This window comes from Charadrius vociferus, unplaced genomic scaffold, assembly GCF_000708025.1.
Source record: "Charadrius vociferus isolate BGI_N301 unplaced genomic scaffold, ASM70802v2 scaffold593, whole genome shotgun sequence".
Taxonomy (NCBI): domain Eukaryota; kingdom Metazoa; phylum Chordata; class Aves; order Charadriiformes; family Charadriidae; genus Charadrius; species Charadrius vociferus.
In genome coordinates this window covers 1,613,169-1,636,736 of record NW_009647739.1, presented here as the reverse complement: position 1 = coordinate 1,636,736, position 23,568 = coordinate 1,613,169, and the positions used below count along the sequence as shown (strand labels likewise).

The following is a 23,568-nucleotide window of genomic DNA, read 5'->3' as shown; positions in this document are numbered from 1 at the left end:
GAGCAGCATGTCTCCAAAGACAAATACTCCGTCATTGGAGCGTCCGGTACAACGTTCCTGCCCCCAGCATTTCTGCTGTCCGGATGTACAGCACGCAGACAGCAGAGAACAAGGAAGAAGAGCCCCTTCACACCATCATCAGCAACACGGAGAACGTGAAAGGTGGGCAGGGGCATAGGTGTCTTGTGGGAGCGCTCTTGGGGTGCAGGCAGTCCCGGCAGAAGGTCTGGGGACAGCTGTACCCTGACTACGAGGGTGAGACCTCTGCGGTAGCGTTTGTGCCTCTGGAGGAGGTGCAGGCATTGGTCATGGCATCCTAGCCGGCAGATTACAGTTTGAATCTGTATTGCACCATCACCTCCCTGAAATTGGAACGCGTACGTCAGAACAGCTTTTACTGAGAAATGAGGCCACCGAGTCCGTGGGAAGAAGTTGCATCTGTGAGCTTAACCAGGCAGCTGATGGTCATGCATACATGTAGAGATTCTGCAGGCGCTAGAATTTGCCTAAAGTGAGACTTTTTGTCCCAGAAGCAAGCTATGCCTGTCCAGGTCATTGTGATGGATCATGGAAGTCTAACGAGAATTCTCATGTCAGCCTTTTAGTTAGAATGAAGTGCTTTGCACATCTCCAGAGAGAGGTGCTTTAAAGCAAAGTAACGTGAGTTATTCAAGTGCAGAAACAGCATCTTAACTCGGTGCTCCCATGGTTTTTCTGGCAGGTACTTTTGAGACTGCCAGGCTGTGAAGCCCCCACTGGGGTTGATGCGCTGCTCCTGCTGCTATCCACACCCCGGCTTCACCCCCGTCACTGGGGAATGTAGGTCCTCGCCGGCAAGGCATGGCAGAGGTGACGTGTGACCTGTGGCTTCCTCCATGTTGCTTCAGCGTTTGCTAGTGCCTCTAGCAGGAGAAATGCTTTTTTTAAAAGACCAAGGATGGTCTTTCAGCTGAGATGTGTTGTAGTGTTATTCTTCTGAGGAAAATTCTCTTCCTGGGCACAGCTTCCTACGTGCATAGGTGGCTGTACGCACACACTCCCTTCCCTGCTCCACAGAGACGTTTGAGAATCTGCCTTTTTCTGCTGAAGGCTCTGAGTGTTGTTTGGACATGAGAAATGCTACCTGGCTGTAGAAGCTCTTGGAGCAAGGTGTACGCAGATGGTTCCCTTGAAAATCGAGTCAAGGAAGAGTATGGAAGGCAGGCTATAAACCTTGGGGGGCACTCGAGGGAGCTGTTGGGGATTGCACGGACCTTTGTTGTCATCTTGTTGGAGGCCACAGCTGCCTGTGGCCCATCCTGCTTCAGGCTTTCTCTCCTGGGAAGCTGAAGCACGTGTTAAGACTACAGTTTTGCCTCCCTTCCTATGAGGACCCTGGTGAAGAGCCTTAAAGGTGTGTGTGTGATTTTATTCTAGGTGCAGCTTCTAAACATGAGTTTCAGGCTGAAACAAAGAAACTGCTGGACATTGTTGCCCGTTCCTTGTATTCAGAGAAGGAGGTAAGGAATCCACTATTTGCTGGTAGATTTTCTGTTGGCAAAGCCCTGTCTCTGTCAAGGAGTACAACCGAAACGGTATTGCTGGGAGAATGCCTGCACAGTTTTCCAGCAAGTCCTGTGCTTTTCACATGGCATGCTTTCTTGAATGACGTTTCCTTAAGACGCCTTGAAAATGTGTTTTCCAAACAATTTGTAAGTACGGCCAGGTGACGCTGTGAGCCTCAGACCCTCTGTGCTTTAATATTGAATTCAGACAAACTGTTCTCCTGGCAGATAATGGGAAAACGGAGTTCTTTTTCTAGTGAGCTGGAAATTAGCTTGTGAGTAGGCAATGAGTTCCCAGGTCGCTGGGAGCCCTGTGCAGTGGTTGAGGCCAGGCTGCAGCGTCAGGTTGTGTCTCATCCCCAGGTATTTATCCGGGAGCTGATCTCCAATGGCAGCGATGCGCTGGAGAAGCTGCGTCATCGGCTGATGGCAGAAGGGAAGGCCTTGCCAGAGATGGAGATCCATCTGCAGACGGACAGTGGAAAGGGAACCATCACGATCCAGGTACCTCCCTTTGGTAACAGGAGAGCGTTATTCCCTCCTGCTCTCATCACTAGTCTTTGTCCCAGGAAGGATCAGTGGAAGCTGAGTGGCAGCACAGTCCCATGGATGCCCTCCCCTGCGTGAAGAAGTGTCTTGTCTTCAGCTGAACTCTGGTTCATGAGGCTGTAACCTGAGGATTTGATGAGAAACCACCAATTTATCTGCTCTCCGCTTGCCCCCATAGGAAAATTAGCCACTCCTTTCTTCTCTGTTAGGAACTCCCGGCAACTTTTCTCCCAGTACCTTGTCTGGTGCACTTCTTGGGTTGCGTGTGCATTTCTCACTAGTGGAAAAGCTGGGAGTCTGGTTTCATCCTGATCTTTGGGAAGGAATTTTGTCCCCTCCCTAACTCAGAGCTGTTACATGGTAGCTCTCAGACCTTCCCTCTCACCTCAGTTGCTGAGAGATGCTGGGGTGGTGAGAAGAACCTCCTGTTGTGTCTCTGTCTCCTCCTGCTCCAGGACCGGCCAAGTCCAGCTGGTGCTGAGGCTCTGCCCTGATGTACAGGTGGGACTGTAGATTGTGGCAGTACCATAGCACTTGTCTGTCCTCCTTTCTGCAGTTCTGATTTGGATCGTTGCCTACTGGTGACAAGATGCTTAGCAGGAGGGGGGCAGTAAGTGTACGCGTGCTCACCTGTGGGACCCAGTGAGGGAAGGTGGAGCTGGTCCTTCTCTCTCTACTTTGATTGCTCTTCTTAGTGGTTGTTGTCCAGGGTAGAAGGCTGAAGCTCAGTTTTGGTGTTTTCATGCCAAACTTCTTAACGCAAAGAAGGCAAACTGGTAGCTTTCCCAGTGGACCAGTGTCTGCTGTGAGAGTGTACGTGTGGACAATTCTCAGGAGAGCAGAGAATGAGGCAGAGAGCAGCGTGTGAGTGAAGGCTGACCATAGCAGGTCCAGGGGAGATGTGGCACAGGCGGAACACACTATCTGCTGTTTTTCATGTGGGACAAAAGCACTTGCTGTTGGAGGCTGCTCAGTTATTTTATACTTCTGTTGCTCTGCAAAACAAGCAGCTGTGGTTGCCATGGGGAAGTTAGTGATCGTCAGTGGGCAACACAATCAGCAACCCAAAGATTCTCAAACCGTAATGCAGAGGCTTTGCTATTCCTATCGCACCTGACTACTGCTTTTTTCTGACTGCTGTGTAACACCGATTCTTTAATGAGCTCTCGTTTCGCCCCAGGTAGGCTGTCATTCCTGCCTTGCTGTCCTCTTACCCTTTTGAGATCATAGTGGACACCGTAGCTTCTGAACCCGTCAAGACATTCTTACAACTCATGCCCTGTAACTGTGGAAGTTGTCCCCTTCTCTGGCAGTTTGGTTAAAAGACCCGTTTGCCCACCTTGCAGATAGGGTGCGTTTGACGTCATACCCAATTAGATGTGTTAGGGATTTGTCTTTTTATAACCCCCTACCTGGCTGCCTGTGCATCTCTAATGCGACTAAATGAGTCTTAACTGGGAGGCTTTTAACTGCGGCAGTACTGCACTCTGAGAAGGGAGAGAGAACAGCGCTACTCCAATCTCTTTTAATAGGTTTGCCTTCTCAGTAGTGCCTAAAGCTCCTTACCTCCAGTGAAGGGTTTATTTATAACCTCTTGAAGAAACATACTGCATATGATTACTTTGAACAAGCCTCATTCAGATCATTTCCCTACCTTTCAGGAATGCAAAGGTGCAAAAAAAAAACCAAACCCTGCAAGGATTGAGGCAGAGATGGACCTGCCCCTTAGTTGCTGTTTTGATTTCTGTGCTCACCGTGACTCACCAGAACAGCAAGCAGAAGGTCCCTTGTGTGTGAGCTGTAGCGATAGTCACCCCAGTTTTTTCTAGAAAGGTCCCATTGTCTCACTGACCCCCAGGTCCTTGTCCTCAGATCTTCAGGCTGCTCTTGGCCCCTGGATCTGCTGGATTCCTCCCCTTCCAAGCCCTGTGGCATCTCTTTGTGTCTTACCAGTTGAAAAAAGGCAGGTCTGTAACATGTGGTGGCCTCTGTTACAGGCTTGTTCCTGGGAGAGATTATCTAGCTCTGGTAAAGGACTACGGTCAGCTCTGTTAAGTGACTGCAGTTCTGCTTGCTTCTCTGCCAGGACTGGATTTCAGTTGTAAGCATAGCAACACTCAGAATTTTAATATCATGTCCTCATTCGGGGATATCCTACCTATGCATTGCCAAGTGTTGTATCAGCTAAGAGGGAGATTTTCACTGTCTAGTCCACTGGATTACACTACCTCAGTTCCTTCACCAAAGTCCTGTTGTTTTAGCAAATACCACGGTTTCCTCCATCCCTTTGAAAACTGCCTCATTCTTTTTCTAGGACAGCTCCATCTGGTAGCAGCCACAGTCTGCAAGGTCAGATCTCTGAAGAAAATCCACTTGAAAATGTTAGGGGTGTGTTTTCAACGAGGACAGATCTGCAGAGCTCTGCAGTTCTGTGTGCTGAGGCATTACAGACATGTTTTTGGACTCTTTGAGGTGGGAACAGAAAAACCCCTTACAGACCCCAAAGCGCTGTGACCACAGAGCTCTCCTTCAACACCTGCCTGGGCTCCCCGCAGCCGGCTGGTGACCGGCGCTCGGCTGCGGTGCAGTCGGCGTTGCTGCCACGCAGCTCTGCCGTGTCTGGTGGTAACCCTCTGTCTGCGTGAGCTCAGGAACTGGAGCTGTTTTCGTGGCTGATGCTTAATTTAGGGCTAGGACAGTGCTAGCAGTTAAGAGGAAATTGTTTGAAATGTTTACAGAGCTAATAGCTGCTGCCGCTGGGTGAGGGAGTGTGGCTGCTGTTTTGCCACGGGTGAGCAGCGTAATTGCTGCCAGAGCTTGGGCTGCTCGGTGCTCTTTGCCGCGCTGCCTTCTCAATGTTGCAGTCATCCAAAATCAGTGCCTGCGAAACCACAGAATAACAAGTTTGCTGTGTTTGGGAGGAGTTAAAATGACTGCAAACACCGCTCCTCCCTGCAACAGCTCCCTGTATCACTGAGCAGATCTCTCCTGGCTTATGAGTTATAAACAGCCTGGGCTTTAGCAGTGGAATGCAGGTGCATCCGCGTGTCCAACGCAGCTCGGTGCATTCGGGGAACCGGTCCCCCTCCGTGCTGGGTCATGTCCTGGCAGCCACCCTGTGCTCACAGGCTGCAGCAGAGAGAGGGTTACATCTTTCGCTGTGTTGCAGCAGCACAGCACCCGTCTGCCGCTTGGGCTTGGGGAAACGGGAGCAGGAGGTGGACAGCAATGCAGGTAGAGATGGAGGGGTGAAGCTGGCTGTACTTGGACAAGCCTCTGGTGCAATTAAGCCTACAGAAACGTGCCACTGATTGCAGGGGTGGGTTAGAGCTTCCAGTCGTTGCATCATCTTTAACAAATAAGTGAGAGAACCAGAAATGTAAACGCATCTCAAATAACCTGCGGACGAGGGAAGGAAGTGCAGAATCTTTTCTTCCTCTTCATGCCACAGTAAGAGCACCTCGAATTTAGAAATGGGAAATTCAAAGTGGATAAAAGTAGTTTTCTGAACAGCGGGCATTTAGACCTGGATGGGCGGAGGCGGAGCCTGTAGCAATGCTTGGCATTGTTGAAAATAGTGTTAACACTGGGTATTGGAAAGGAAAGGAAACCTCAGGCACTCTGCTTTGGACAGCCTCCACGTGCCAAGATTACCTTGTATCTATGCATCAGTTTCGTTGTGCCTTTTTCTCTGTTCCTGGCTGCTGCAGATTCCGTGTTGGTTCTAAACCACAACGGTGCTCCAGTGCGGCTGCTCTCCTGGTCTTGTGAATTTTAAATCTCTCTGAGCGAGGCATTTAAATAACAGAGGGGACGCTTGCTAATCGGTCATTTTGGGATTTTATTACCTTATCAGTTGGTGAAAGCAACGCATCCTTATTTTATAATGTAGTCAGTGTTCTTCTGATGTCCTGTTGAGACTCTGCACTGAAATTAGCGTTTCAAGTGTTTGTTTTGCAACACAGCAAAATGAAAGGCACAGTAGCTCAGATATGTACCTCTAACTGCAAGCATTCTTTCAGGTGCAGCTGTGGCAAAGGCAGCAGTTAATGGTTAGTTAATGGATTGTTTGGTGTAACGAGGCTCTGCAATACCTTAAATTAGACTCGGGTAATGAGCAAAGATGTCACATTACCTAGGTTCGTGTTTACCCACTAAACTAAGCAATTTGTTGATTTAAACTAGATTTGTTGCTGTAATTATGTGCAGTTTCTTTCTGCTTTACCAAAAAGTGTGGTATGAATACAAGAGCTGTGGGCTGACTGATCTGAGGAGACATAGTGAGGCTGAAGGTGTTCGTTTACCCCTCTATCAAGGAAGATGAGGGTCCTCGGGGCTGCGGAGCGAACACAGAGGATGTCGTGGTGGGAGCCCTGAGGTACTGCGTGCCAGGCAGTTATCCAGCCGTCCTTACACAGAGCCGTCTCTGCAGGCGTCCGGTACCCACACCACAGAGGTTAGAGCAAAGTGCAGAGAAAGCACAAAGGTCCCGGGCGGTTCAACAGCAGGCTCTCTATCTGGGAGGTCTCCACGCACAAAAAGGTGCTAAAAGCAACGTTCAGTTGCTGTGTCTTTGGGGTAAATGGTACTTAGTTCAGAAGTGATGTTCAACAAGTGTGGCCATGGAGCTCTTCACAGTCCCTCAGAAGGTGGGGTGAAGGTCGGTCCCCTGCTGTGTTGTCCCGCAGAGGGGATGGTTTGGGGGAGGCTGTTTATTCTGCACCCTAAGAAACCCCAGAAGGGAAATTCAACCAGGTGAGTAGGTTGTTGTTCTGCTGCGTAACAGAAGGGCTTCTGTAATTAACCTTCAGCTAATGAAGTGTCAGCGCACTGAACTCTGTTTCGTGGTATACAGGTTTCTCCAAGCTGTGGAGTAGCATTTGGCACTTTGAACTCTGAACATACACCTCACGTCTTGTAATTTGGGAAGCCCCACGTACAATTTGCTCTGTGCTTTTACGAATAACTCTGCTGTGGCTGTTTTCAGCCTGATAAAACTTTTCTCACAGACTGAAGGCTTGAAACTGTCTGCAGGGGAAGAAAAGTTGTAATGGAGCAGTGGCAGTCCTTGCATTTATGCTGGCCGATGGCGGGTAGAAAGTGTTTGTGGAGGGTTGCGTGGTGACATGGTGGCTCCTGGCGAAGATGTCTGCAGGCGGAGCAGCAGCCTGTGCAGCACAGAGAAGGGCAGTGGAAGTCCCACCAGCTCCTTCCTTGGATTCCATGGAGCCAGCGCTGCCACCGCTTGCGTCTGCCCAGCCCCAGGCGGGCTCTTCATGGGCAGGTTCGTTTGCTTCCCATCGCTGAAGAGGGCCTGCTCTGCAGAAGCCGAGCTCCCGTCTCTCCGCTGCCACTTTATTCCCTCTTCCCCTGAGCAGCACCATCTGGTGAAGAGAGCCGAGAAGCGCAGTGCGAAAGCCAACCGCAGGAAACAGCAACACTGCGAGAGCGGTTTGAATCTTGATGGCGTTTTCATCGTAATCCGCCCAGGTGTTTTCCTGCAGTAGGAAATGTCTGCTTTGCCAGGATCTTTGGCCGGCCACCGAAAAGGACGCTTTCCGCTTTCCCTGATAGCGGCTCGGCGGCTGTTGGAAGAGCAGACCGTCTTGAGCCGTGCTGTCTTTGTTCGTTGCCGTTCACCCTCATCAAACTAGTCTCCAGGAATTGTCATTAAGCATTTTGCAATAAGTTTGGCAGGGAGTTTGGAATTCAATAGCCAAATAAATTCACAGGGTAGGGATACTTTTTTTTAACATGCTGGAATTTGGGAATGACATGCTGTGCTATAAATAGGAGTGGATCAGAGGAGTTAAGAGTTCTGTTTAGGGTCTGGCACGAACAAAACCTGAACCAGATGCTGAAAACTTTTCTCTCTGGCTTTTTCTTCCCTGGGGGATGGGACCGTGTCAGATTCCTGAGATTTTGCCATACCCTGTTTGTTTTTCCTGGCTTTTCATCTCCCACTGTTGAGATCTTACCGGGCATCATCCCTCTTTTCAGCCAAGACAACTGGCCTTACCATATTTAATCAAGTGGAAGGTGTTGCTGTGCCGTGACTTGTGGGGACAGAGAAAAATATCTTACCCACATGGCACCTCACTCAATAACCTCTCAAGTTGACCGCTGTTTTATCTTTCAGTGGAATTAAACACTATATTAAAAAAATAGGTACTGACATGAACTTACTTTGCTAGTAAATAAGCCCAGTAAATGCCCCACATGGGTGGTAGAGGCATGCTGTGCCAGAAGTCACTCTGGCATCTCACCTCCAAGCCATCTAGCCGCAGCCAATTCCGCTCTAGCTTGTTTTGCTGACTTTTCTGGATGGTGCTGCTGCAGGGTCTGCCGCCTGAGAGGCATGTGCTAGCAGCAGGGAGTTGTTTGTCTGCATGCGGGAGTGCAAATCTGGATTAAACTGGGGAAGACGACAAGACGTGTCCCTTCAAAGCCTGGACAGAGCACCATGAGGTGCAGCCGATGCGCTGTACTTCCAGCTGGGGATAGTGCTGTGTTCCCACGGGCGCTGCTGTCCAGGTCTCGGGGACCTGGACACTGACAGCTTCATACTCGAGCCTCGTGGAGCACAGTGTGAGGGGGAGAGGAGGAAGGAAAAGACAGACAGTAGATGGAGATCAGCGAATGTGGTGCTTGTAGACAAGGGTCTGCGTTACCTGACAGTTAAGGGGTTCGCTGCTGTGCTGCTGATTCCTGGTGTGAGGGCATCAGTTCCACATCTGCAGATTGGAAATAAGCTGCTTCTCACTGTTTCTCAACTCCGGAACCTTTGGAGCTGTTCTGGAATGGAAACTCTCTGTACGTGCACGGCACCTGGCACGGTGAGGCTGTGGCTGGGTTGAGATCTCTTTCCAGCACAACCATCCTGTGCATTTCTAGAGAGAGTGAGGAAACCAGCCTGTCTTGGCGTGGTTTTATTTTCTCTCAATGAAAGGCTTGATTTTGAACTTTCTAGTAGTTTATAGCCACAAGGCAGCTGTGGCTGCCCCTCAGAGCTGTGTGCAGCCCACTGTCCCGACTGTGTGCAGGTGGAGTCACAGCTGGAAGTCTGCTGTTGCGTTTGCTGCTCAGCTGGCTGGGAGAGAGTGGGAGTCAGAGGCAGAAGTTGCTCGGGTACTGAATGCTAAAGCAGTGCTTCATTACTGATGTTTCAGCTACAGTTGCTGTTTCTTTGCAGGACACAGGTATTGGGATGACCCAGGAGGAGCTGGTTTCTAACCTCGGTACCATTGCTCGATCAGGCTCAAAGGTAACTTGGGATGAGGCGCCCCTTCTCCCCCCCTTAGAAAAGTCTTCTCCAATTACAGCCACTTTCTTTCTCCCAATAATTACTTATTCCATTCTGTCCCTCGGCCCCCAGCCCAGCTGTGAAATTACACCTCTCTTGGAAGGTGAAACCCTACCTGTGGAGTCTTCTGGCTCTTAATGGTCTCTGCTGTGTGCTGTGGGAGGCCGGTGGTGCCCGAGCAGCGCTAATGGGCCCTGTGTGTAATGCTGCTGCACCTGGCTGCCCTCACTCCCAAAAGCAACTCCTGGGGCTGGGAGGGCAGCAGCTGTGTCTTTCATCTCTGGAGTCACCACTTTAAGGTGTCGTGCTCCTGACTGAGCCCTCACTTGTTTTCCTTTACTGCTAGTGGCAGTGAGTGTTGCCCTAAGCTATGCTCCCCTCTTCCTGCAGTGCAGTCTCTGTGGGAGAAACCCTTTTCCTTGGGCACCATCCTGAGAGCGCTGATGCAGAAGTGTGGGATGAGGGTACTGGACCTGGCACAGGGCTGGATCAGTGCATGAGGAGCCCAGCTGGAGGATGGATTGCAGCCTCCCAGTGGTACCTGAAGTCACTGTGTGCCGTTCGATGTCTCCTTTGTTCCTCCAGGCTTTTCTAGATGCTCTGCAGAGCCAAGCTGAAGCCAGCAGTAAAATCATCGGCCAGTTTGGAGTGGGTTTCTACTCAGCTTTCATGGTGGCCGATAAAGTGGAGGTGTTCTCGCAGTCTGCAGAGCCTGGGAGCCCAGGCTACCACTGGTCTTCGGATGGGTAAGGCTGCAGAATGGGATGGAAACGTGGCGGGGCTGTGTCCAGACCAGGCATGGACTGAAAGCTGTGCAAAGCAAGACAGGGCTTGTGTTATCTTTTCGTGACCAGGCTTACTGGTTTAGATCCTGCTCAAATTATACACGGCAAGAAAGCGTGGCCAGATGTGCTAGGGTGAAAACCACAGGGACAAACTCGCTTTGTCAGAGCAGGCGTGTTGCAGACAAAGAGAGTACCTGCCTCTCCTGTTCCTTCGCTGCTGGCAGGCAGTCATCTTAGCAGTGCCCCAGTCTGGAGAGACAAATTTAATCTCTTTGGTCTGGTTGTTCCCTGGGTTTTTGCTTGAGGGCACCCACAGTAGGCAGGGCTCGTGCAGTGCTGAGGCTCTGTGGGTACAGGTCTTCTGTGGGTCAGGGCTGTGTGCTTTCAGCTTGAAGTTGCAAAGATCTGCGATGACAAAGCTGTGGACTGCTGGACCTTGTTGAAATTAGAGCTACTGGGAGTGAAAAGCTCTGCATCCCCTTAAAATCTCCTAGGAATAAAGCAATTACTAAGTTATTTAAATTCTTGAAAAAAACCATCTTGTGACTGAGACATCAGACTATGTTGAGCTGCAGGCAAGCTGCTGTATACTGCAGTCTGTGCTGCCATACACGTGGAACGCTTGTCTGTCATCGCTGCTGTCGTCTCTCCCCTGGGGCAGCGCTCTCACCGGTGGTTGATCCCCATCCCACTTAGCAGTAGGGTAGGAATGGTCATCCAGAACGAGCTGTCTTCAGCAGAGCACGACTGCTTTTCATCGTAACCAGTTACTGCATACTCCAGTGGAGAGACGACTGAGGGCCCACAAACAAGTCAGCGTTGTCAAGGGAGAAGGCAGGAGCTGGGTGTTGCAGTCACTGTAGGAAATCTAGGAGAGGAGTTGAAGGCTGGGCCCGCACAACCTGAAGTTTGTTTGAAGTTTGTTTCCTTTTCAGTAGAGGCTGCTGGTGTCTTTGCAGAGCAGTGTGTCCTGGGCCTGGAGTCCCTGTAGGGAAGACAGCCACGTGTTTTGGGGGGCTTCTCAGAGACGTAGAGAGCATTCAAAGTTTTTTGCCTTTTCCTCTTGGCGCTGACGTGTTGTGTGTGCTCTTCGTTTAATAAAACATTTTTACATCCCATCATGGATGTACCTGAGGCACAAGCTGACACGGGGTCTGTTTCTAATCCTAGTTCAGGAATGTTTGAGATTGCAGAAGCGTCTGGTGTCAGAACTGGAACTAAGATTATTATACATCTCAAAGACGACTGCAAGGAGTTTGCAAATGAAGACCGAGTCAAGGGTGAGTGAAGGAGGGAAATGCTGTGACCTGCTGAGGGGCTGTGTGAAGTCTGTTGCTGCCACTTGAGCAGGAAGTAAATTTACAGCCATTTTCCTCACGCAACACTTTTCACCTGCTGTTTCATGAGAAATTCTTACTGTGTCGTTTACACAAATGTGACTCTTCTGTGTCTTCTTTCCATTCCAGAGGTGGTGACAAAATACAGTAACTTCATCAGCTTCCCACTGTACCTCAATGGGAGAAGAATTAACACATTACAGGTGAGCAGGACGGCCACAGGCAGGTGACTTGTGGAGATGAACCATCGCAATCCTCCACTGGAGACAGGAAACAGCGTAAAGCTGCTGCTGTCCCTGGAAAGCAGGGGAGGATTGCTGAGGATATCACAGACCCTGTAATGATCAGTTAATTAGAACAAAAGGAGACAAGCCAGACGAAGTCATGCCTGGAACTGCTTGCTTGCTCTCTTGTTGGAGATCATTCTTGCAGATAAGCAAAGCAATTTTTATTTATAGTTATCTTCTGGATATTCCCTTTATCAGAATTGTTATTTCAGTGCTTTATAATACTTATTCTAACTGCTTAAGCCAGGAGATGTATTAGCGATGTAGGGATCGCTCATATCGCTGGTGTGCTGACACCTCTTGCTGCAGTTCTTTCTGTCCTTCAGCATGGGATAGCCAGTGCCAGCGCGTGGTTGGTTTTCTTGGTGCCTCAGCTCACAGCCGGGTTTTCTTCCCAGCTCCTCGCTGAGCACTGCTTGATGCTGGCATTTTCTGACCACTTAAAATTATATTACAGGCAGACCCATTTTAGGCGGAAGTTCTTGGCCCAATTGCAGGAATCACCTAGGGGAAATTAATTATCTTTAAAACAAAAATCCGTTAATCATTTCCAGGATCTCCTTTTCTGGTTGTTTAAAGTTTCCTCACCTAAGACAGCAGGTAGAGAGAGTGTGGGTTGGTTGTTTTTTTTTTTTGTTTCCTGGAATGTGGCACTGAATGCACAAGACTTTCAAGACTGTACTTAAATATTTTATCATGTTAATTTATCTAAGGTTCTATAATTGGCGTTATTAGTCACTGATATTTATTTGGATTCCTGCATAATAGTGTTTCTGTTCCAAAGGCTTTGTAGCCGTTTCCCTTAAATTGCAAAATCAGAAACAGATTTAGACAGCTGTTTGCTCTTTCTACCTGACAATCAATAGAACAGACTCCCTAGAGAAGAGAAGGACTAGAGCAAGGGGTGAAATGCCCTTAATAGAGTCGTGTACTTTTATCTTCTTATCAGAAAGTGTGTTTTCCCTTGGGATACAGCAACAGCTTTATTCTCATTACACTCCCATTTCAGGCCTTTTCTTTATCCAGGAACTTGGTTTTGCATTTTTCCACACATCAACATCAGTTCACTGTAAACAGAGCCATAGTTAGATCCCTGGTGTGGATTTTCCTAGATAAGCCCTTGAATGCTTGCCGTGTAGCTGACAACATGGAGTTAGAGGCTTTTCCAGTCTAACTGTGATAACTAGCTACAAATCAGCCTCTGGGAAAGTAGCACTTTACCTAACAACAGCTGCTGTAAAGCACCTTAGTATCCAGTTGAGTCCGTAATCCCACCTGTGATCCTGCAAACCCTACGGGACGCTTGCGTGTACTGGAAATGTGATGAAGCCGCTTGTGGAACGAGACTTTGAGGCAGACGCAGCTTTAAGGTGTATGGCAGCGTGGCAGGGCTGCCAGAGCCCAGAATCCCTTGGACTGGTAGGTGGAGGGTGGGCTGGATGTTTGTATTGCCCCCAGTGATCACTCCTGTCACTCGTTAGGGCTCGAGTAGAACAGAGTGGTAGCGAGAGTAGTGGGCTTCACCCAGCTGGAAACAGGAGATTCTTAGTTGAGTCCTCATGCTTGTTAAATGGGCAGAACCTCCCATGTCTTTGCTAGATGCCTTTTGCTGAGGTACTGAAAACTTAAATGTGGTGTGAGCGTTGGCTGAATGCTCCAGAAAGCGTTGGGGGGTTTAGAGCAGCAGCAGGTGGAAAGCGTGGCCACAGGGAAGGACCCGGTCTGGAGCTCATGACTTTAATTCGTGTGTTGGTGCGTGAAATGGTACTGCTGACCCTGCAGCAGGGGTGGCTGAGTGGTTCACAAAGTATCTCCCAAACTGCTCCAGAACAAACAAGCAGAAAGCAGGCAATCCGGGAGTTGCTTCACAAGCGCTCAGCTGACCTCGTGGTGGGATAGTGACCTCCCCCAAGGCAGCCTGGTTGCAACAGACCCACTTAAAATTTCGCTTTTCTTTTGCTCGCTGGTCAGGCAGTGTGATACTTGACCGCTACTGCCAGTCAGCCAAGCTGCAATAACTGTCCAGGATGCTCTTGGCCAGCAGCAGGTATGAGGCAATGGATGTTAGCCAAATCCCTTTTGTTTTGGGCTAAACAAAGCTGTCTTATATATGTTGCAGGGCCGGAGCACCTCTGTGGGAGGTGACCCAAGATCTGCTGAGGGGTAGTAATTTGTTCTTGTGTGATAACGTGCCTGAGCCACTGCCCTCGGGCTGTGCAGAGGACTCTCTTTGAAAGGTCGTTATTTCCTTGCTCCAGCATCCTGGAGGGAAAGCGTAACTCTGAAAGAAGAGCCCTGCGGTGAGGCCGCAGGTCTTGAGAGCTGATGGGAACTCATCTCCCTGCTCCTCCTCCACAGGCACTCTGGATGCTGGACCCCAAGGACATCGGCGAGTGGCAGCATGAGGAGTTCTACCGCTTCATAGCACAGGCTTATGACAAGCCCCGCTACGTCCTGCACTACAAGACCGATGCTCCCCTCAACATCCGCAGCATCTTCTACGTGCCTGAGCAAGTACGTGCCCTTCTGTCCAGGGAACAGTGGGACACCTGCCTGGTTGATCTGAAGAGGAGAGAATAGGAGAGAGCTTCTTAGGGAAAGGAGGCAGTTAAGGCTGCAGAACGGCAGGGAGGACTGTCCAGTGTGGCATCTCTGCAGTGGGCTGGGTGCCAGAGGATAATTGTGGGGGTATGGAGCCACGACAGGAGCAGGGAGATGGCTCAGGTAGGTCTCTAGGGAAGACAGCCAAGATTTTAACTGTGGTTGGGTTCAGCGCTGGTAACGAAGGACCACAGTGTGACCTGGCCAGCTGGTGCAGCCACAGAGATACTGCAGTGTAGTGTGCAGTGGGGTGCCCTGTACAGTGCTGGTGTTTACCCTTTTCTCTTGTTCCTGCAGAAACCGTCCATGTTTGATATCAGCAGGGAACTGGGCTCCAGCGTTGCCCTCTACAGCCGCAAAATTCTCATCCAAACCAAAGCTGCAGACATCCTACCTAAATGGCTGCGTTTTCTTAGAGGTGTGTGGTGGGACCAGGAATAGTGGGCTGTGGACTATGGCTTCCACAAGGGGTGAGGCGAGAAGCTGCTTTCCTGAGCCTGGCACTCGTGTTTGCCTCACTGTTCAAGGGTTGCTCTGTGTTCCAGGTGTTGTGGACAGCGAGGATATACCTCTGAACCTCAGCAGGGAGCTGCTGCAGGAGAGTGCCCTTATCAGGTAAGCAAGAGGTAGATACGGTGGACTGTTGAGGCTCTTCTGGCTTCTTGCTGGTTGAGGGGGGGACATTGCGGGATAGTTAGAAGGGCTTGGAGTTAGAAAGACCTGGCACATAAGCTGCAGCATTTCCATCCTTGAGAATTTCTGTAGTCTATGAAGTGAGTTCTCAGCCATGCTGGTCATATCTTGAGATGTGGGAGCAGTGTCCTGTGTCATGCAGTCTGCTGCCGCCTGCTTGGGCCGTGTGCCCCTGATGCCCTACACTGCCTTTCAGTATCTCTGGTTTACAGCGGTAGCAGTGAATTTGCTATTTAAAGTGTCTGTTCTGCACCACCAAGTGGTTTGGAAAACAAAACCAAACAGTAAGTCAGCTGTCAGTACTAGGAAGCTGGGCCATACTTTAGTGTCACCATTATTTACGTGTAGGTCTTCAAACAGCATCTTGTGCCTGTTGTCTCCACGCTTACTTCAAAGCTCTGCTGTGCTCACAGGCACATTTGTCAACTGAGTGCCAGCCAGCAGGGTTTCCATTTGGTGCTGAGGGCCAGTGAAGCTGACTGCTAGCAGGCCAGTCTCCTCTATGAAACCCCTTAGATCTGATTTTGGTTTTTCCTTATGGTTTTTCCTTGCTTTTTATCCTTTCAGTCCCCTCTCAAACACCTGCCATTGTTGGAACTGGAGGGAAGGATAAGAGTAGGCTCTTGTCCGTAGTGTTGGTGCTGTTACCTTGTTAGGTTTGATGGTTAACTTTGTATTCTACAGCTGTAAAATGCCTCACTATAGTCACCAAATTAACCCTGTCACTTCACAGTGGATTTTCAGGCCTTCAGAAAACATTCCTACAACTGTAACCCTTTTATAGCTGCTTCCTTCCCATGTTTAAGGGTAGCTGTGGGAGTGAGACAGATGCCCTGTTCATGGTTAGTTATGTCCTGCAGCATCACCAAGTCACTGGAGTTACTGAAGATTTCAGCTGAGTACGTTTGTATCAAACCCTAGCTATGTCTCCAGCTCAAGAGCTGCTCTTGACTGAGATACAAAGAACAGATGTAGAGCCATGGAAAGGAGACAGTGGTCCTAGAGTTTCTTCGTCCTCGTATTTGCAAATGCATCACTAAAACACTGCACAGGCAGAGGTATGTTCACCTAAAATCTCTTGTCTCGGTCCAGTAGCTGTCTTTAAAAAGGCTTGTTCCTGCTGCAGGAAGCTCCGAGATGTTTTGCAGAAGAGGTTGATCAAGTTCTTCATTGACCAGAGCAAGAAGGACCCTGAGAAATATGCCAAATTCTTTGAGGACTACGGTGTTTTCATGAGAGAGGGGATTGTCACGATAGCGGAGCAGGATGTCAAGGTACCAGGAGTCCTGAAGTGCTGCAGCTGTTGGGAAAGAGGATTTGGTCCTATGGTGACCTGGGATGAGGGGGGCTGCTACTTCTCTGTGAATCTTAGATGCCCAAAACTTGTGTTCCTCAATCTAACAAGACCTACGTATTCTCTAGTGCCCTAACTCCCACTCTTTCTGACTTGATGCTGCTTCCCACTTAATTCAAGACACTGCGGAGTCTCTGTACCCACACTGTGTTGTCAGCCTTCCCTGATGCAGTGTGAACTACAACAGGTGATAAAGTAGGGCTTTCCCCTACTGTTGTCCTCTGCCTGCATTCCCATTTCCAGGAGAGCTTGACCTACATCCTGTCTAGGTCACTTTTCTGCCTCCTTGATATCTGGAGCAGGAAAGGGGGGGACTCAGAATCCCCTGAGCCTTTCTGCAGGGCTGCAAACAGGCCTGCATGCTACAGAGGGATGTCTTGGGGCTGGGAGTGGTCAGGTAGAGCTATGGTCACCTGCCCTCAGCTCACAGGAGCACATTTCTTTCAGGAGGACATAGCAAAGCTGCTACGTTATGAATCATCCGCCCTGCCCGCAGGCCAGCTGACCAGCTTGACCGACTACGCCTCCCGCATGAAGGCAGGGAGCAGAAACATCTACTACCTGTGTGCACCCAACCGGCACCTGGCCGAGCACTCCCCGTACTTTGAGGCCATGAAGAAAAAGGACATGGAGGTGGGTGAGCAGTGTGCCGTGGCCAGGGGAACGCCCTGAGCTATGGCATCAGTGCTCAGGGCTCACCTGGATCTCAGAGCTGAGCAGGGCAGTGGCAGACCCCTGCCACGGCAGTGTCTTTGCCTGGGCTCCCTGTCTCCACTCAGACTGGCTACTGCAGAGTGAGGCCAGGAAGGACCTGTCACACTCTGCGGGTGGGTTAGTACTTGCGCGGACATCTAATTCTGACGTCTGTTTAATACCTTTGCTGAACCCCAGAACAAGAGCCTAGGAACTGCTGTGCAGGGCTGGTAATGGTGTTACAGGTGCCCTCTGCGGGCAGGAGGACCTTTCAGGACTGGAGTTAGTGCTGGTTCTCACTTTCCATGGGGCAGCAGGACTTGTTCAGCTGCAGACCTGCTACCCGTGATAACAAAGCCCTCCAAGGGTTTGCTTTCACTGGGGGCCCTGAGCAATAGTCACCATGGGGTTGAACCTGCTAGTTTCCCTTGTGATGTTCTTGCCGTTTGGTGCGGAGTTGCCTTGGGAAGGCAGAAGTGCTGTTACATCCCAAAGAATGTGGTGTTGTCCCTTTTTTGGCACAGGTCCTGTTCTGCTATGAGCAATTTGATGAACTGACACTCTTGCACCTTCGGGAGTTTGACAAGAAGAAGCTGATCTCGGTGGAGACAGATATTGTTGTTGATCACTATAAGGAAGAGAAGTTTGAGGAGAGCCAGCCAGGTATCGTGAGGCTCCCCTGGCCCTTCCTGCTGCGTGCGGTCCTGCCACCCTGCACCAGCCAGTGAGGGTACACCTCCTCCAGCGCTCTTGCAGCTCCTGAGCGTGTGAGCAAGAGTGCTCCTTTCCATCCTGCCATTCTCACGCTCTGAGGCAACGAGGCAATTTGCAGTTCTTGCAGATCCCATTCATCCCATGTGATCAAAGTTTAAGCGATTTGCTTATTTAAACAGACAGAATGTCATAGGTGGAGTTTCCGTGATTTGAATTTTAACAACACGCTTGTATCTGGTGGCCTGACAGAGGCAAGCCTGCCCGCCCTGAGTATGGCACGGTCTGGGATGAGGGTGTATACGTTGGTGTGTACTGGGTGGTGCTGCCTTCCCATTTCCACAAAAGAATAGATAAATGGAAGTATGAAATGGACTGAGCTCAGGAGTAAAGGTGCATACTCAGATGTGCCCTCTTTCCCCTGCCAGCTGCAGAACGTCTGACAGAGAAAGAGGCTGAGGATCTGATGGCCTGGATGAGAAACGCCTTAGGCTCTCGAGTCACTGGTGTTAAGGTAGGTATTCTGGGCCTGGGTAAGTGAGTACAGGAGATCCATGGAGGTAATAATCTAGCGGGGAAAAAAAAACAGTGTTTGATTTGGGGTCTGCTGCTGCAGATTTTCCTTTGGACCTTGAGAGAAATGGTTCTTCTCCGTGCCTCCTTTCTGTAAATGGTATGAACACTGGCATTTGCCATTTGGATGGTCAGCATGGCAGCAGCAGAACCACATCTTAACGCGTGATGAGCAAAGCCCATTTTACTAGTTCATGCTCAGGTTACCAGAAGAACAGGCTGGTGACTGTCTTGCCTGTGGACTAGAAAGGCTTATTGGCAAGGACTGCTTTGGGTCCAGCTGCGAGCTACTGCCTGTGGACCGGTGGGGCCGCTTGGGCCCCCAGCTTTCCTTCTGGTTCAGGCAGCTCCTGTGGGTCAGGGACGAATCGTGGTGGGGTTTGGTATGGATCTGTGCTGAGGACACCCCGAGGCCTTGGACCTCCCCCACCTCTAACCCACATGCATTTTCCATCTCGGCACTGATTGCTGGTTTTGCCGCAGGTGACCACACGGCTGGACACCCACCCTGCCATGATCACTGTGCTCGAGATGGGGGCTGCCCGCCACTTTCTTCGCATGCAGCAGCTGGCCAAGACCCAAGAGGAACGTGCCCAGCTCCTGCAGCCCACCCTGGAGATCAACACAGGGTAAGGGGGAGCAATACCAGTGCTAAGTCTGGTGCACTGCGGTCTTGCTGGGGTGGAGGCAGAGAAGAGGCAATGTGAAGCTTGCAATTAGCAGAGCCCTCCTCATTAAGTGCAGTATGTGGCACAGTGCCTCGGTCTGGGAGGCTGCATGGCACAGTTTACATGAGCCACCCGCACACACTGGGTCCAGCCCTCTGAGGACCATGGGGGTTATAGGGACAGGATGGGAGAGAAGAGAGAAGCCCCTGGACCAGGAGCAAGGAAGTTGGAGCTATTTTGGCCTTTAGGTGGAACCTTTTCCGTCCCACCTTGGCTTAGCTGCTCATTCTGGGAATAATTTTCTCATTGTGTCCAACAATTTCAAGGCCAGGTTGGATGGGGCTTTGAGCAACCTGGTCTAGTGGGAGGTGTCCCTGCCCATGGCAGGGGGGTGGGAACTAGATGGTCTTTAAGGTCCTTTCCAACCTAAACCAATCTATGAAATACCAAGTCTCAGTGTTGATGTCTCTCACTCTTACAGGCATGCTCTGATTAAGAAGCTTAACGAGCTGAAGGACAGTCAGCCTGATCTGGCCCAGCTGTTGCTTGATCAGGTGAGAGCCAGGCCTTCTCCAGAAGTGGCACCATCTTCCCCAGCCAGCACCAGCTTGCAGACCATGTGTGGCAGGGAACAGGGCGAACCCCTTGTAGCGGGCAGGAATCACATCCTTCTCTAGTTTTTCTTTGGGTGTTTCCAGTACTTGTGTTCCATGTGTTTTCCTACCAGACTGCCTAGAAACATGGTTGGTGTCAGCAAGCAAGTACTGGAGAGTGGCATTCGTTTCCTCCCCAGCTCTCATCCAGCTCACTCTTGCTGCTTATTTAATGCTTGCTTCCCTTTTTCAGATTTATGAGAATGCCATGATAGCAGCAGGACTGAATGAGGATCCCAGACCAATGGTGAGCCGGCTGAATGAACTCCTCACCAGAATCCTGGAGAAGAACTGAGCCCCAGAATACTGAAGGATGAACTCTGTGCTGATGTCTCTTTCCTCAAGTGCAGTCGCTCTGTCAGCTATTGCAGCATCTGCTTGCAGGCACTGTGCAGCGAGGGGTTCACGTGGCAGAGGGCCAGGGAGAATGCAGGGGACTTCCCACCCTCGCTGCACGGGGAGGAGCCAGTTGTAATTATTAGATCGTTTGTCATCAGCCAAAGTGCAACGTTCTTAGTGGCAGCAAAATCCAGAGGTTGCTGCTAAAACAATATGCCCGAATTTCTGACACAAGCCTGAAAAGCCTCATTTCATACTGTTTCTAGAAATGGCCTTTCCCAAAACAGATGTTGGCAGCAAGATTCCCAGTTTGGTCTGTGAATACACCCCCCCATCCACTGAATCCCTGGGCACCAGTGTGCTCCGAACAGGCACTGACAGAACTAATTAATTTGTTAAGAAATCTCCACCTCTGACCAGTCAGGAGGAGTTTGCTGGCATGGAGATTGCTGTCATTAGCAGACACAGATGCTGTTGGTGGAATGTGTCAGTACAATCCCGTGACAGAAGAGATCACCGAGCTGCTGGATAATTGAGTTCATCCTGGCCTTGCTGTGAAGAAGGGGAAGTAACTGGGAAACAGCTTTCCAGCGTGTGGCTTTCTGGAGAGTATCCAGGGTTTTTGCCTCTTCTGTGGGATAAACTGCATGTCTAGCTGATCTGTATTTATGATAAATAAACTCCTCTTCTTTTCCAGACCCCTCCACGCTTCTCTCTTCCCTTTACTTTGTCGGTCTTTGTGTCTTCCAGCTGGTGATTTGTTGGTTCTTCTCTCTTCAGATGCTGCTTGGTTCTTCAGGATGTCAAGCACTGGACGGTGGTGGGAAGAGAGGGCACTGAAAACAACAGTAGGTAGCAGCAGAGTGTGTGGAGGGAAAACAGGCGAATCTGTAGCTATGAATCCTGTTAGCTTTGTCTCTGAAAATGGAGTTTAGCCCCTTGAATCCTTTCTAAGGAGAAATGGCCATTCAACAGAAAAGGCCCTTGTAACAGAAAATGCCACACTAGATTTCCCTCTGGGCATCTGGTTTTACACCGTGCAAACTGGTTTCCAAGAATTCTTTCTCCTGCTCAGTGGTGGCTCAGAGGCAGCCATGATACTTGTTGAACTTATCTTTAAATTGCCAGATTAAGATTCTGGAACTGGATTTGGATAACTGCTCAGATGCTCTGCTGGACAGGACCACCTCCAGCTCTTTAAGCTAAAGGAAGCCTGGTTGTACAAAGAGGAATGAAAAGGGTCTGCTGCGTGGGGTACCATTTTTAGAAGTTTTATTAACATCACCTAAAATTTCATTTTTATTCAGATGCAGAAGAGGAACTAACGTGACAGTTTAGGGGGTGTTGAGAAGAACAAGGAGCCACCTTCGCCGTCACTAGGGTAGCTGTGTAGCTCAGCTAGAGGCCACAGGTCTTGATCCAGCTCCTGGTAAGATACAGGTGGCATCTTTTGATTACGCTGGGGTTCCTTGATTGTGCAATAACAAAATAGCCTTAAATTGTCCCTACTCCAAGGTTAGAAGAGTAAGCCAGCAGCTAAGCTGGCACAGGTAAACATGGCGTAGGGTTTTGCTCCTGAAGTAGACAACATTTGTGGAGTTCAGCTATACACTTCAGAGACTGGGCAGCATTCCCAGTCTTCCAAGTAGGTGTAAGATCCTTTGCCATGAAAATTGATGTAAATAGGCAGGAAAAATTACCAGATGCTATACACAGATGTACAGAGCCTTGTAGGACACTTGAAAGGAGCAATACAGTGTGGCCACTTCACAGTGCAGTGTGTTTCCTGAAGACAGACGGAAGAAATTAAAACTTTTGGTGGTTTTCTGATGCTAACAGTACAGCAGGTGAGTGCATTAGCCTGCAGGCTGGTCACCTGGTGGTCACTGATACAGAGCCTAGAAATAGCATCTGTTGATATAATGCCTGAACTGAAGCTCCATGTTAATTTGTAAAATCTGATGCAGTGAGAAAAGGAGTATGCTTACTCTGAGAGACTCACAAACTGTTTGACGTGTCTTTAACCTCTCCAGTCCTGGGAATCCTCCGGGAATCCCAGCAGCCCTTGAGGTGCTAATTTTTTGCTATGAGAGATTTGTGACTAAAAGATCAAATAAGTTTTTTGTTACTGGAGTGCAGCCTACCCTTTGTCACTGTACCCATCAAACACCATGAGAGGTGGCGATAGTCCTGGGAGCCTGTAGGCAGCAAGGAGCGGCAGCAGCGGGATCAGGAGGGTGCTTTGACCCAAATTTCACATACTTTATCATGCTGCTTTGTCTAAGCTTCATCGTGGCAGGCGCCAGCGGCCTCTCCGGGTCCTCACCTCTCAGACTCAGCTTTCCCTTTTATTTTGCAAAGACCTGCAGAGAGTGCTGGTGTATGAAGATTTCATGCATGGCTAACAGAACAGATACTAGTGGAAAAGGGGGATGTGTGGAATGATGTTGATGAACACAGACTGAAGTGCTGATAGTAACGCAGGCGAGTTGCCCGAGAGCTAGTCTGTAGATGACTTTGGCTCTGAAAGGGCCTCCGTGTGGAATGCAACAGAGGCTCCTCGGTACATGAGCACTGTAAAGGATGAGTTGTTTCAAGTGTGATGGTAAAAGGGAGGCATGGGAAGTTAGTTAGGACCTAGTTTTTCACTTTCTGTACAACCTTAAAACATGCTATGCAAGCAGAGAAGGCTTGTATGGATCTCGCATTAGAACTCCAGTGCTGTTTGTAGTGGTGAAGTTGTGGTTGTGCTCTTCCAGCTCCCATCATCTCCACTCAGATACTAAATTACTCATCTTCAAAAGCATTGTCACTAACTAGTTTCTATCCAGCTTGTGCTCTTCCTGCAGCGAGAGTAGTGCCCACTGATTTTTGTAGCATACTGAGGTGAAGCAAGTGTTCCAAGAGCGTGTAACGTGGGAGTGGTGCTGTGAAGCACCCAGCATGGACTAGTTGTGTCCTCCTGCATTTGCTCTACCAAATTTCCCCATGGGTTGGAATTGGGGATCTCAAACCTGGAAGAATCTCATGGAGCTTATTTGTTTTCCTGGCTGTAAGGAATGCTGAACCCTACTTTGTGCAGAAAATAGATTTATCGGGTTGGATTTTTACTGGGACCTTATTAACTGCTGCCTGTCTCTTTTTCTTGTTGTTGTTTTTGGGGGGATTTTTTTCTGTTCAGAAGTAGCTTTGAGTATGGGTTGGGTTCTTTTTTCTACAAGTTAAACTTTGTGTGCTGACAAACTGTTGGTGATAAACGGTGTGGCCTTCTGTCCTGCTCTGCCCAAGCTCATCAGCTGTGGAGTCAAACCTATATCCTCCAGGGCAGAAGCTGGAAAATATTTATAGGCAGTGAAATCCAGTTTGAAAGGACATTCCTGAGACCTCGTGCTTTTAAACTTGGACAGAATCCCTCTCACGTCTGGCTCAGGACCTTGAAACTGGACCGGCCCATAAAGTAGTTCACTGGGCCAGATTG

At 49.6% G+C, this 23,568-nt stretch overlaps 1 protein-coding gene across 1 annotated transcript; it reads left to right on the top strand.

The window, feature by feature from the left end:
- On the top strand, positions 1 to 20,786 carry TRAP1 (TNF receptor-associated protein 1). The gene is made up of 17 exons (XM_009881941.1): positions 1 to 162; positions 1,417 to 1,499; positions 1,908 to 2,048; positions 9,286 to 9,357; positions 9,982 to 10,142; positions 11,352 to 11,461; positions 11,648 to 11,721; positions 14,164 to 14,319; positions 14,704 to 14,824; positions 14,952 to 15,021; positions 16,226 to 16,373; positions 16,901 to 17,086; positions 17,671 to 17,809; positions 18,286 to 18,371; positions 18,914 to 19,059; positions 19,580 to 19,652; positions 19,945 to 20,786. Exons 1-17 carry the CDS (start codon positions 84 to 86, stop codon positions 20,044 to 20,046), a joined length of 1,947 nt encoding a protein of 648 aa, XP_009880243.1. The 5' UTR covers positions 1 to 83; the 3' UTR covers positions 20,047 to 20,786.
- The last annotated feature ends 2,782 nt before the right edge of the window (positions 20,787 to 23,568 follow it).